A 14,852-nucleotide genomic window follows, 5' to 3' on the forward strand; every position below is an offset into this window, starting at 1 on the left:
TACAGGATCATTTAGTAATCGCGAAAGCGTTACAGTTATGATAGATAAACTCCAGTGGAAGACTCTACAGGAGAGACGCTCAGTAGCTCGGTGAAGTTTCGAGAACATACTTTCACCGAGGAGTCACGCACTATATTGCTCCCTGCTACGTATATCTCGCGAAGAGACCATTAGGATAAAATCAGAGAGATTAGAGCCCACACAGAGGCATACCGACAATTCTTCTTTCCACGAACAATACGAGACTGGAATAGAAGGGAGAACCCATAGAGGTACTCAGGGTACCCTCCGCCACACACCGTCAGGTGGCTTGTGGAGTATGGATGTAGATGTAGATTGGCCCCTCTTCTGAATAAGCCGTATTTTAAATACTTTTCCTCCTCTGTTTGCGTCAGCGATTTATTTCTTTTAGGGTGATCTTTACAAGAAAATAAAGTTTCTATTTCGTCTTCTGTCTTAAAAAATTCATAATCAACAACTAAATGGTTCCAATGACAGTGATCTTTAGTGGAACATGTGGGTCAGCCGAACTGAACACCCCCATTGTCAGGGTATTTCATTTCAGCAAGATTATACAACTTTTAACAGGAATAAATTTCAAACCCGTGGTTACCCGAGGTGTAACGCGTTACGTCTGGCGAAGTCATGTTTCCAGACCATTCGAGTTGGCATAGTATTTGCCTTCAGTTTAAAAATTTGTGCATACAACAGCTCGAAACCGGCTCTTTGCCACAGTAAAAATACCTCTCTCGCAGTTCTCGTGTTATCTGAATCTTGAAAGAAGCTACTGGCGGCATCTCTGCTACGTACCGCTGATGTGTTTACGAAAGTGCTATCACTTTGATTGCAATTTAAGCAGGCAGATAATATTGATGATGAAGAGATTTATAGATAGATACTACTTAACCGAAACTTGACAGTTACTATACGGATAGCGAGCTCAAAATGTTGAATAAAAAACTTTGCTATATCTATTATAATTTATGACTCATGGATAAACTTTTCTAATGACTACGCCCTTAGTGAAACATTTACTCTTTACCATATCTGTACACCAGCCTCGTTGTCAGTGCTAAGTTTCCAATCTAGGAATTTTAAGCAGTTTTGAAAATCTGAAAAACGTGCACACGTTACAAATGATAGTGCTGCTTCATGCAAATATTCATATTGTTTGCATAGTAACGATATCCGTGCTCATACTCCATTCAGTATAAATATAAATACATACGACCTTCAAAAGTGTTTATTTGTTGTTTAGGATCACATTCCATAAACGTAACAAAGTAACCGAGTTCTAGACTTTTTTATAGTACATAACGATTTTCGTTAGGTTTTTTCAGCTTAAAGCATGTATTCTTTCTCGCTGTTCGAGGATTAATCCTTTATCAGGGCCCCAAACAAGGCTTAAACGGATAAATATGTAGAAACAGTCTGAAGGCGGATTTAGGAAGTTAAAAAATTTAATAATGTTTGATCCTACGAAAAGGCAGTGGTGGGTCAAAGTAGCCTGTACAGATCGTTATTGAGCATGATGGCACTGAAACGGAATATAATAAAGTCAGAAGCACTCAAGTCTATCTTCCGAAATTGTACTTCTAAAAAGAACACAAGACAGCTACTTCACAAAAATGGCTCTGAGCACTATAGGACTTAACAGCTGTGGTCATCAGTCCCCTAGAACTTAGAACTACTTAAACCTAACTAACCTAAGAACATCACACACATCCACGCCCGAGGCAGGATTCGAACCTGCGACCTTAGCAGTCGCGCGGTTCCGGACTGCGCACCTACAACCGCGAGACCACTGCGGCCGGCACAGTTACTTCGTGTGACCGTCAGATTATGTCAACAATCACGGTGCAGAATTAAGAACACTTTGAATGGGATAACAATCGATGATACTCGACAGAAAAGACACTGCTAGACCTAATTGGTCTAACGGAAATCAGAACAAACTGAACTCTACCCTGGCACAAGCTTTCACAAGGTTGCTAAAACAACAGACTCCTCGCGTTATCGTGAAAAGGTAAGGTTCTTTATTAACTGTTGCAGGACATATGCCCAGAGCTGCAGCCGCATCTTCGTGACGTCAATTGGCTGTTGAGTTACTTTGTACACATTGTGCTCTCGTAGGAAGACTTTTTCGTCCAGCGAACACCTCTTCTGTAGGAACTAACACGGATTCCGTAGGCACCGACTGTGTGAAAACTCTGCTTGCTGTTTTCATTCCCACATTCAAGAAGGCTGTAGATACTAGAGTTCCAGTCGACACATTTCCGCATCGTCGCCCGGTAAACAAAATTCGTCCTTACGGAGCACAGAAACAAATACTTGTTTAGTAAACATAAGCGAGTACGTCACTATTAACGGGGAAACATCGCCAGAAACGATAGGAGGCACCTGAAGAAAGTGTGAAAGGAACTTGAAAAACGATTAACACAAGACACAGGGGGCCGCAACACTTTTTCGTGTTGAAAGGCTAAAAATACTACATTTTTAATCTAGTCAAATTTTATTACAATACACTAATTATATTATCTTCTAAATTCTAGAATTTGTAGGCGCGCAGTGTACTTTCAATGTTTGTATACAATCTGTTATTCTTTTTTGAAATCACTAATTGTATTGTACCACGTTTTATCAGCATTGGATGTTCGATATGGCCCATCGTTTTACGTACTTCATTTGAAAGCGTATCTAAATAACTATGGATACATTTAATGATGTTCTGCGATTCTGTTGGATAGAGGCTATGAACTACAACGTTGCTTTTAGTGTCGAACGCAACAAAATATTCCAGTAATATTTCAAAACAATACATTAACGTAAAACTTCCCCATTTTTCTGCTACAGCTCATAAAAATAAATTTTTAGTACGTCTATAGAAGACAAAAAAAATGACAAAACGATTTTGGCGGAAAATTCACTGACTTCGGCACATCATTCATCGACGTCGACACAACCATCACCGAATTCGAAAACCAACTAACGTGTTTAGGACAATGACAATTTCCAAAAGGCAAGCGGTAACAAAGCAGCAGCAGACAATTATGCAAATTTGTTCCTTTTAAAGAAACAAAGAATATACCAGTATATTTGGGTGACTAGATCTGTTTGTCCGAGAGTTGAAATCTTTTCGTGTCAAACGGTTTTTGTTTGATGTTAAAATAAAAAAACGAGCATGGAATCATATTTTTCTTTGTAAGACAGTGTTACTTTGTGCAAACTTATTTTTCGTATTAAGGGTTTTTGTGTTAACAGTTTTTCACAGCAAGTATAAAACGTTTTCAGCCACGTAAATGTTGCTGATGAAGCAGTTAAAAAAAAAGAAAAAAACGAGATGACGTCGTTAGGTAAATGTTAGGAAATACGGGAATATTTGACATGATCTATGGTTGGCGCATTAGATAGAATATGCCATTGTACGCACATAATTGCTCAGACCGCACACCAAGACTCTCTGTATTCTTCTTTGCCTACACTACTGGCGATCAGGCACACTCCTCAAAACAGGCACACTCCTCAAAATGCTAGGAGTAGCTGTGCAGGTGAATCAAAGTGTAACTGCTGCATAAAACAGCCTGTTGGTCGAGCAGCGGCGCGCATGTCCGGAAACCGAGAGGTCGCGTGATGGAATTCCCGTCGGAACACGGATTTTTCAGTTTGCGTTTTAGGGCTAACCGAAAACGTGAAGAGCTACCAGGAACGACACGTGGCTCAAATTCCGCGTTAAACTGTAGGTCCTGTTTCCCCGCTTGGATAACTGGGGTGGGTTAGGGACAAGAGAGTCGACGAAGTGGCATCGGAGCATTGAGGCACTCGAAATTATCATTATTAGAAGAAAGTGCCCAAAAATAGACTCCTCTCCCCATCCCCCACCCCCCTCCCCCACGCAACTAAAGCGGATCCCCTGGTCTCTTGGCTTTGTATTCTCCTGAGCTCTAGCCGATCCAAGTGTACTCGTAAACAGTAGTTTATGCTACTGTCACTAGTGGAGTGCACAAGTCGCCGGCTTCGCTTGTTCCTTATCAGTTCGACATTAAATGTTTTGACAATGGAAAAAAATTTGCAATGTGCTACATTTATCATTATTTCTTTTAGACATTAAGGTTTGAGGCTAATGTTTTTGACTAAACAGTTTCATTTAGATGTCTGATTAAAATGTATTCAGGTAACTAAATGTAGGCTGCATTTGCGTAAAATGGGCTCTTTACTTTTTTGTTTTTTAAGTTTGCTAGTATTAATGTAGATTCTTATTGTCCTGGTATTCTACTTCAGATTCGAACGGGATAGTGGGGAATGCCGAGCAAAGAAAGGGTAGTTCTCCTAAAATGACTAAAGCTTTTGATGCAGCTTAATTAAGCTGATGGGGTAGAAGACAGCCAGTAAAGATTTTAGTGTTCCAGAACTTATGAGGCTGTCTAATTTGTAGTAACCTACACCAGAGGAGCCAGCAAACACAAAATAAGAAGGCCTGCAATTCTGGGTAAGGATCTTCAAGGAGAGCTGGTTTAATATTGTCTTGGTAAGGAAGTTTCGTTCTTTGGTCTTACTCGTAACGTGTATTGCAAAATCACAATAAAACTGCCAGAGATAAATAACATTGAACAACCTTTCAAAGGCGAAACTGTTGGTGAAAACGAGGTTAGTCTTTTTCTTAAACCCAGACTGTCGCAAAAAAGGCTTACGAGAATATCCTGCTCTTGGACTCAGCAAAAAAAAAAAAACACAGAGAAATTGTATAACATTCTGGAAGATGTTATATTCTACCTACTTTGAGGCTACATTTTGTTTTCACTAATTTAATACCTTTTTCCAATTTTGTTTGCAGCTATTTTGCTTTTTTTTAGAAGAGGTCCGCTATTGGAAACCATTTTTCAGAATTGTTACGTGTAAGGTTCCAGAATATAATTTTTTGCCTAATAACTTTTAATGTTATCTCGTGGAAGGAATAGTTAATGGTGCATAACATTATAACATAAGCAGTTATAAATTATTATAAAGTAAGTAATACAGCAGTAAAATTGCGGTCTAACGCACGACTTTCCGGGTGGGAAGGAGCGCCTGGTCCCCGGCACGAATCCGCCCAGTCTGTGGATGGTTTTTAGGCGGTTTTCCATCTGCCTCGGCGAATGCGGGCTGGTTCCCCTTATTCCGCTTCAGTTACACTATGTCGCCGATTGCTGCGCAAACAAGTTCTCCACATACGCGTACACCACCATTACTCTACCAAGCAAACATAGGGGTTACACTCGTCTGGTGTAGGTTGTGGACGACTGCGGCTGCGGCGAGAACGGAGCCTCTCCGTCGTTTCTAGGTCCCCGGTTAACATACAATACAATACAATACATACAAAGTATATAATAATAAAAATAATAATAATAATAATAATAATAATAAAAGTATGTAATACGCAAATAATAATAATAAAGTAAGTTTGTAAGACATAATTTTTTGTATTTTCTATTTTTAAACAAAACAAAACAAAATGGTGACGCTTTTGGGTAGTTAAATATTATCCGTGTGGAAGGAAAAGTCAGACAGATTTAACAGAAAATTCCAAAGGAGTGTAATTCAGCGAAGAATGTTGTTGCTTACAAAACCCTCATTTGGTCTATTATTTTCATTCGTCGGTCCAGTACCCTCCGGAAAATAATAAACTTTGTCGTGGAATTGTTTCGTAAGAGTCAGGAATGACGAAAACAACGAACCTCAATGGCGGACTCTACAACGAGGGTTGTGTGCACCGCTTAGACTTCAGATCCTCCTCCTCCTCGGAATTCCGAGCGCCAGAAAGCTGCAAGAAAAATTCACTTCCTTCGACTTATACCGAGAGAGGTGACGCAGTGGTTAAGACTCTGGATTTGCCCTCGTGAGGTCCTTGTTCCACATCACCATCTAGCCATCCAGGTTAAGGTTGTCCGTGGTACGTGACAAATGCAGAGAGGCTTCTTGAGAAGGACATGGCGAATTATCTTCCACGGTCTTCCGCAATCTGAGCTCTGTTCCTCGTCCTCCTTCCTCGACTTACACCTCGCACAGTGACAGAAAAAAAGTTTGGAAGGGGGAAGATTCTCGAGCCACATCCGCGAATGTACAGGGTAGTTCAACGGGGGGTGGGGGGAAGGAGGGAGGGAGGGGGGAGGGGGAGGATGCTAGCACATTGTGCACAATACGCCAAACATTCTAGGAAACATGTTAGCGTATGTAGAAAGCTGCCATAATGCACAAGTAAATAAAGGTGCGGAATGTTGCTGTTTCGAAGGGCAAATTTTGTTGTACTGGGTGTTTGTCTTAACTTGAGACAACTAAGTTTCTTGACAACGATGATCGTACAGGACAAAAGTTCTAGGTGAAAAGTTGTTATTAATGAGGGGGACATCTGTCTGCACTACAACTGGCCGCTGCCTCCTAACTACCCCTCCTGCGTTGGCTGAGTTAAACGTGTATTTTGAAATTGGACGCCCTCCATTTTTAATGTGTATTTGGATTCTACGCCTTAAAATACATACGGTTTACTAAAACCATTGTTCCGCATTCATGGTAGATGACGCTGTAATCGACAAATATCAAATGTGCCTATTTTTGCAATTAACAACAGACGCATTTATTCTGGATTTCATTTACGATGTATACGTAAACCTTTTTCTTCTGACGATTAATATTTATCGACAAAATTTACTTTAGTGTTGCAAATTTGATTGTACAGTACAATAAGGTTAACTAGCCATTTCACTGTGCGGTTAGAAGCTACGTTTAGTGTGATCCAGGAACAACGAAGTGGATGCTTGATTTCGGCGAGTCCTATGACTCTCACACCATTGGGGTGGTAGATTTCGGTGAGTCCCTTTGCCTCGCACCATTGGGAGTGTTTGGTTTCGGTGAGTATCCTTGGCACGTATGGCTGTCACTACTACTTCATGGATATTTTACCTTATTACAATTGTTGTGGTTCGGATTCTACCGGTAGCCGCTTAGCGGCCAGCGCGAGAGTTACAGGGGTTACATGAAAACACACATCGAAATCAGTCAGTCTGGTGGCGGGGTTCGAGGGCAGCCGCCGAAATCAAGTATTCCGATGGTTTTGGGGCCTCACCACAATCAACCCCGTAGGGAACAGAAAACTACTATGCCATACAAGTAGTTTCATTGCCAGAAATGTAAATGTCTTCGCACTTTTTGTACTATACAATCACACTTGCAATACTCAAGTAACATTTGAACATCAATATCGACTGAGATTTTCACTCTGCAGTGGAGTTTCATCAATATCGACTGTTAGATCGCAAAGGTTTACGTTTACACCGTAAATGAAATATAGAATCACATGCGTCATTTCTTAATTCCAAAAAGAGGCACACTTGAAATTTACATGAAATGTATTCACAGTTGAGAATACTGACAACCATTAGCCGTACGATGGAATGACAACAATGAAAATTTATGCGGGACCGGGACTCGAACGCGGATTTCCCATTATCGCGAGAGGTTGCCTTACAATTGGACTATCTGAGCGTTCTTCAAGGCCAGACCCAAACTTTCATTGTGTGCTAAACCACGTCTGATTCATGCATGTCCAAAGAAACACTCCACCGTACTTCGGAACAACAACAAAAAAACGTTCAAATGTGTGTGAAATCTTATGGGACTTAGCTGCTAAGGTCATTAGTCCCTAAGCTTACACACTACTTAACCCAAATTATCCTAAGGACAAACACACACAGCCATGCCCGAGGGAGAACTCGTACCTCCGCCGGGACCAGCCGCACAGTCCATAACTGCAGCGCCTTTTAGACCGCTCGGACTTCGGAACAGAGGCAATGCAATATCGTAAATATCATCACTTCATATTTGGGCGATGACAGCGCCATCTACTAAGGATAAGAAACAATGGGTTGGTTAATAATCGTACGTAATATTTGCCGTAAAATCTGAATATGTCCCAATTTCACCTAAGAATTTCTTTCGTACGGTGCATGTTTTCCAGATGTTTAGTCAACTCAAGTTAAACACTCTGCATATTACATTCGCAACCAAGCTTCTCAGCGTATCTTTGTAAGAAGATTGGAACCGATGTCACGTAACTGATTACCAGATGTTCCGTTCAACATCTAATACACTGTTACAAATTACACAGGTAATTCGCAAAGGTGAGAGTTGTTGGTGGCCGTGCCGCGCCGCCCTCGTACCTGCTTGGCCACGACAGCGGCGCCGAGTTTACCCTCCATCTGCTGGCTGTGTACAGCTCGTAGTGAGTAACGCGCCTCGCAAGTGAGGTGTGCAGACTGAGCGGCGTTCGCCAGCGCCTGTCGCTACTATCTAGCCGCTGTCTCCCCTCCATTAGACGCTGACACGCGAGATTAACAAGCCCGCGTCACTGCTCCACCGCTTGGCATCTAGACGTGGTTATGTAGTTAGCCGCCTAATACGGGACACCTATCAATGTTTCAAGTGTCTAGATTCCACAGTATATTCGCACCATGTCTTTCTTTATAGTTCTTCCGTCTCTGAGCGCCTGGCTGTGCAGAGTAGGGTTAGATACTGCCAACTGAAAACGCTCTGTGACGAGTGTGTTCTTTCTCCAGTTTCCCGAGCTTGACTAACATTTCCCTCATCTTCTAATTTCAAACTTTCGGTACCATTAAAATCTAACAATTTTATCTGCATACTTTTTTCTTCATGATAAAGCAGAGTACAGGACTTCAATTTATAGGGTTTTCCCTTCGCGGCATGACTGAAACTGAATCCATAAATGACAAATGATAAACTGGAACGTACGCTCTTTGACATAAAACTCGACCGGCGGCCAGCCGGTGCAGATGCTAAGTCCGCGCCGATAGCGAAATGGGACAAATAAACTGACCAACTCGCTAATTCTCTAAGTCCGGTTATCTGTACAATCTGGCAATACTATAGACTGCGGCACTTCCTGGAGAAGTCTTGTCCCATGTTAGAGAAACCGTATAGAACTGTAAAATTTTTGTGGCCGAGCGGTTCTAGGCGCTTCAATCTGGAACCCCGCGACCTCTACGGTCGCAGGTTCGAATCCTGTCTCGGGCATGGATGTTTGTGATGTCCTTACGTTGTTAGGTTTAAATAGTTCTAAGTTCTAGGGGACTGATGACCTCAGATGAAAGTCCCATAGTGCTCAGAGCCATTTGAAGTGTAAAATTTTGCCAGCACGGTAGCTCAGCGTGTTCGCTCAGAGGGTTAGTTGCCCTCTGTAATAAAAAACTGAGCTAACGGATCAACGATGAACATTAACAGGTATCATGCGACGTCCGCCCCGAACATATCCAATGGACAATTACGGACAAAATGAGATAAGAAAAAAAAGAAAGAAAGAAAGAAAGTGGTAGCGTGCGTTGTTTCTGTCTACAATGTCTGCGGATCAAGAAGAGCTGGCGCAAAAATTTTTATAGCGTCTTCTCTCTGGATACTGAAGACGTAAACGTAATGGTAGCGCAGATTCGATCTATTTCACTTCCTGACACACCCATAGCAGAATTTTATCTAGTAGCCATTTCGCGGCAGACATCTTGCAGACTGTCGTCCTCTGGACGCCGTATGCGGCAAAGCTCCAGGGTCCATTTGCTGGCTACCACTCATCGCTTTTGATCATTTAAAATGCTTTATTATTATTACATGTTGTTCCACAGAAAATTTATACGATTTCTATTCACGCTCGAAAGCAACGGACACAGACGCCCTGATTAGTAGATGCGTACTGTATTACATTAATCGGCAAGGGCCGAGTATGGTCCGACATTAATTTTATAGACTGGGGCGAAATTAAACCACCTCACTACTTTCGATAAATTTATAAATGCTTCATACCTCGTTTCTTTTCCTTTCAAAGTCAATTATTTGTGCTACTTTTGGCCAATATTCGGATGTTTTCGTCAAGCCAGAGTGAGCGTCTGTGGTGTAAAGTGTATTACAGTTTTTGTTTAATTCCTTATGGTAAGTCTATGGGATATACTGTCTGAATACGTTACAACGCATGCTCTGTAGCAGTGCTGGAACACTGCACATTTGGAGTCCCATGTATCGATTCATGAAGTATTTATTTTATTTTATTTCTTTATTGTTCCGTGGGACCAAATTAAGGAGAAGTCTCCATGGTCATGGAGCGAGTCAATACATGAAATTATAACACGATATTAGAAACATATACAATGAAATATAAAAAACATATTCAGGTGACAAGTCGTAAGTTTAAATAAAGACAATCAAAAATGTAACACTGGAATTTGCTTAATTTTTTAGCTCTTCGAGGAGCTCCTCGACAGAATAGGAGTGAGCCATGAGGAAACTCTTCACTTTAGACTTAAAAGAGTTTGGGCTACTGCTAAGATTTTTGAGTTCTTGTGGTAGCTTATTGAAAATGGATGCAGTAGAATACTGCACTCCTTTCTGCACAAGAGTCAAGGAAGTGCATTCCACATGCAGATTGGATTTCTGCATAGTATTAACTGAGTGAAAGCTGCTAACTCTTGGGAATAGGCTAATACTGCTAACAACAAACGACATTAAAGAAAATATATACTGTGACGGCAATGTCAGAATTCCCAACCTATTGAATAGGGGTCGACAAGAGGTTCTCGAACTTACACCACATATAGCTCGAACAGCCCGTTTTTGAGCCAAAAATACCCTTTTTGAATCAGAAGAATTACCCCAAAAAAATAATACCATACGACATAAGCGTATGAAAATATGCGAAGTAGACTACTTTTCGTGTTGAACTGTCACTTATTTCAGATACTGTTCTAATGGCAAATAAAGCAGCATTTAGTTTCTGAACAAGATCCTGGAAATGGGCTTTCTACAACAGCTTACTATCTATCCGAACGCCTAGGAACTTGAACTGTTCCGTCTCGCTTATAATATGCCCATTCTGTCTGACCAAAATATCGGTTCTTGTTGAATTGTGAGTTAGAAACTGTAAAAACTGAGTCTTACTGTGACTTAGCTTCAAATTATTTTCCGCAAGCCACGAACTTATTTCATGAACTACATTATTTGTTACTGTTTCAATATTACACACAAGATCCTTCACTATCAAGCTGGTGTCACCAGCAAACAGAAATATTTTTGAATCACCTGTAATACTAGAAGGCATATCATTTATATAAATAAGAAACAGCAGTGGCCCCAGCACCGACCCTTGGGGAACGCCCCACTTAACAGTGCCCCATTAGGACTCAACATCACTAACGCTCTCAATATTGCGGAGAATTACCTTCTGCTTTCTGTTCTTAAAGTAAGAGGCGAACCAATTGTAAGCTACTCCCCTTATTCCATAATGGTCCAACTTCTGCAGTAATACACTCCTGGAAATGGAAAAAAACACACATTGACACCGGTGTGTCAGACCCACCATACTTGCTCCGGACACTGCGAGAGGGCTGTACAAGCAATGATCACACGCACGGCACAGCGGACACACCAGGAACCGCGGTGTTGGCCGTCGAATGGCGCTAGCTGCGCAGCATTTGTGCACCGCCGCCGTCAGTGTCAGCCAGTTTGCCGTGGCATACGGAGCTCCATCCATCGCAGTCTTTAACACTGGTAGCATGCCGCGACAGCGTGGACGTGAACCGTATGTGCAGTTGAAGGACTTTGAGCGAGGGCGTATAGTGGGCATGCAGGAGGCCGGGTGGACGTACCGCCGAATTGCTCAACACGTGGGGCGTGAGGTCTCCACAGTACATCGATGTTGTCGCCAGTGGTCGGCGGAAGGTGCACGTGCCCGTCGACCTGGGACCGGACCGCAGCGACGCACGTATGCACGCCAAGACCGTAGGATCCCACGCAGTGCCGTAGGGGACCGCACCGCCACTTCCCAGCTAATTAGGGACACTGTTGCTCCTGGGGTATCGGCGAGGACCATTCGCAACCGTCTCCATGAAGCTGTGCTACGGTCCTGCACACCGTTAGGCCGTCTTCCGCTCACGCCCCAACATCGTGCAGCCCGCCTCCAGTGGTGTCGCGACAGGCGTGAATGGAGGGACGAATGGATACGTGTCGCCTTCAGCGATGAGAGTCGCTTCTGCCTTGGTGCCAATGATGGTCGTATGCATGTTTGGCGCCGTGCAGGTGAGCGCCACAATCAGGACTACATACGACCGAGGCACACAGGGCCAACACCCGGCATCATGGTGTGGGGAGCCATCTCCTACACTGGCCGTACACCTCTGGTGATCGTCGAGGGGACACTGAATAGTGCACGGTACATCCAAACCGTCATCGAACCCATAGTTCTACCATTCCTAGACCAGGAAGGGAACTTGCTGTTCCAACAGGACAATGCACGTCCGCATGTATCCCGTGCCACCCAACGTGCTCTAGAAGATGTAAGTCAACTACCCTGGCCAGCAAGATCTCCGGATGTGTCCCCCACTGAGCATGTTTGGGACTGGATGAAGCGTCGTCTCACGCGGTCTGCACGTCCAGCACGAACGCTGGTCCAACTGAGGCGCCAGGTGGAAATGGCATGGCAAGCCGTTCCACAGGACTACATCCAGCATCTCTACGCTCGTCTCCATGGGAGAATAGCAGCCTGCATTGCTGTGAAAGGTGGATATACACTGTACTAGTGCCGACATTGTGCATGCTCTGTTGCCTGTGTCTATGTGCCTGTGGTTCTGTCAGTGTAATCATGTGATGTATCTGACCCCAGGAATGTGTCATTAAAGTATCCCCTTCCTGGGACAATGAATTCACGGTGTTCTTATTTCAATTTCCAGGAGTGTATAATGCTTTTCTCAAAACTTTTCTCGTGCTCTTTGAATGTTGCTTTTCGTTAGAAAGTTCAAAATAGGGTACTAGCACAAACAGGCAGCCTGAGTGGCTGACTAGACGGATAAGAATATCTTGTAGAACAAAGTGGCAATTATATCAAAACGTTAGAAAGTTAGAATCTAAATGCAGCAGCCCATTACAAACAGTATTGTAAGGTGCTTAAAATGTTATTAGGAAGGTTCACGTCCACGCTGTCGCGGCATGCTACCAGTGTTAAAGACCGTTACGGTCGCAGGTTCGAATCCTGCCTCGGTTATAGCTGTGTGTGATGTCCTTAGGTTAGTTTGGTTTACGTAGTGTTAAGTTCTAGGGGACTGATGAACTCAGAAGTTAAGTCCCATACTGCTCAGAGCCATTTGAACCATCCATGATATTAAAATAATTTACTAAGTCGAAATTGCAAGAAAGGTTTTGTGTAAAGGCATTCTTCAGATTTTGTATAAGGAATTTTTGCTGACAGTTTGCATCCCAATTAATTCAAATGGAAAATAAAAAGTTGTGTTTAGCAGCTTTCATCGAGATCTCATATAGCACTAGCATCGCAATGCATAAGGAAACCACTGAGCTAACGACACACTGGCGGGAACAGGCGGGCTATAATCATTGCGATATTGCCTGAGCCTCAAAACGCAACATTAAACGCACAAACAGGTGTTACTTATGTGGAGAACGTCGTGGAGTCCATTAATGAAATATTCTTTCTAAATTTCTCATCTTACAGTGGATTATATAGCATGTGTCTTCGATGTGAAAAACGAATGCCAAGTGAATTTAGCGAGATAATGCCGGGCTGCACCCGGAAGTGACGGCACTAACAAAGTGTTGACAAATACTTTGCTACGACACTGCCAATTCTCAACTCTCTTAGGAGACAGCTCTTTGCGAAATGCTTGCCTTGATTTCCGATACGGTTCTTCAGAGTGGGGACGGGCGTGCACGTTTGGTTTTTATGCGGCGTTCTGTCCTGGTAGTATCTGACGTCGCCTTGTGAGCTATGTATACACCTGAAGCATTCAATTATCATTAATGCAGAATGATACAAGTTTCAGCTTCCGGCGTGGAAGAAGGCTGTTGACGCCGACATTAGATCATTTCAACTTAGGGAAAGCAAAACGGATAATTCAGTGTTCCTCATTCAGCATAAAGCATGTGGGATAATTTTCCGCAACGTTCATAATCATCTCAAAATACAAACGAAGTAAATATACATGGAAAGTTTATTTGAATCGAATATAAAAGGCTTTGCACCTCGATGTCGAGTGTGTCCACGTGCAATCGTTTGCAGTATACAAATAGAACACATAGAAGGTCATGATTACCACGAGAATGAAGAAATATGTTGGTAGGTATGGAAGCAAGAAGAGACTCACTCAACAAATATTCGATTCCTCATGGCATTCATTTCATTTGATATTTAAGAAGAGGTAAAGCGGGTTATTACTTTTGTTAACACGAAAGATATGCCGCGTTAAGAATAACGAGGAAGTCTCCGTCTTCATACGTTATCTCCTTGAAACCTGTATGCTCTGTTATATCCTAAGTAGCCTGATGATTGTTTCCGTACTGGTACTCTCTTGTTTGGCCCCTAAACGACGAACAGATTCCAAATGCATGTCTCTGCATGAAAGTAGTTGTTCGAACCCTTCCTGCGTTGGTTCAAATGGCTCTGAGCACTATGGGACTTAACTTCAGAGGTCATCAGTCTCCTAGAACTTAGAACTACCTAAACCTAACTAACCTAAGGACATCACAAACATCCATGCCCGAGGCAGGATTCGAACCTGCGACCGTAGCGGACGCGTGGATCCAGACTGTAGCGCCTAGAACCGCTCGGCCACTTCGGCCGGCCCTTTCTGCGTTGTTTTTGTGTTTTTTATCCAACGGCATACCTTATTCAGAAAGCATCAGCACAAGACTATCAAACAAAGCCTTTCATTTACGGCTGCAACACTCTAACCAGCAACTGACACAGGATAATCCACAGTCAGTGTTCGAAATTAGCAGCGCTGTGCTACTGTGGCAATGTCCGTACTATATTTTGATTC

General features: G+C 42.7%; 1 protein-coding gene across 2 annotated transcripts in view; it reads right to left on the reverse strand.

Moving 5' to 3' along the window:
* LOC126323403 (facilitated trehalose transporter Tret1-like) overlaps window positions 1–8,285 on the reverse strand; it is a 115,818-nt gene extending 107,533 nt beyond the window's left edge. Inside the window, exon 1 of one of the 2 annotated variants that reach the window (XM_049994679.1) lies at window positions 8,190–8,285. In XM_049994679.1, coding sequence (XP_049850636.1) covers window positions 8,190–8,228 — 39 coding nt within the window. In that variant the 5' untranslated portion in view covers window positions 8,229–8,285. The remainder of the gene's footprint in view (window positions 1–8,189) is intronic. The other variant, XM_049994680.1, reaches the window with a different exon arrangement.
* Between the last annotated feature and the right edge of the window lie 6,567 nt (window positions 8,286–14,852).

The sequence above is a fragment of the Schistocerca gregaria genome, chromosome 2 (genome assembly GCF_023897955.1).
Source record: "Schistocerca gregaria isolate iqSchGreg1 chromosome 2, iqSchGreg1.2, whole genome shotgun sequence".
Classification (NCBI taxonomy): Eukaryota; Metazoa; Arthropoda; class Insecta; order Orthoptera; family Acrididae; genus Schistocerca; species Schistocerca gregaria.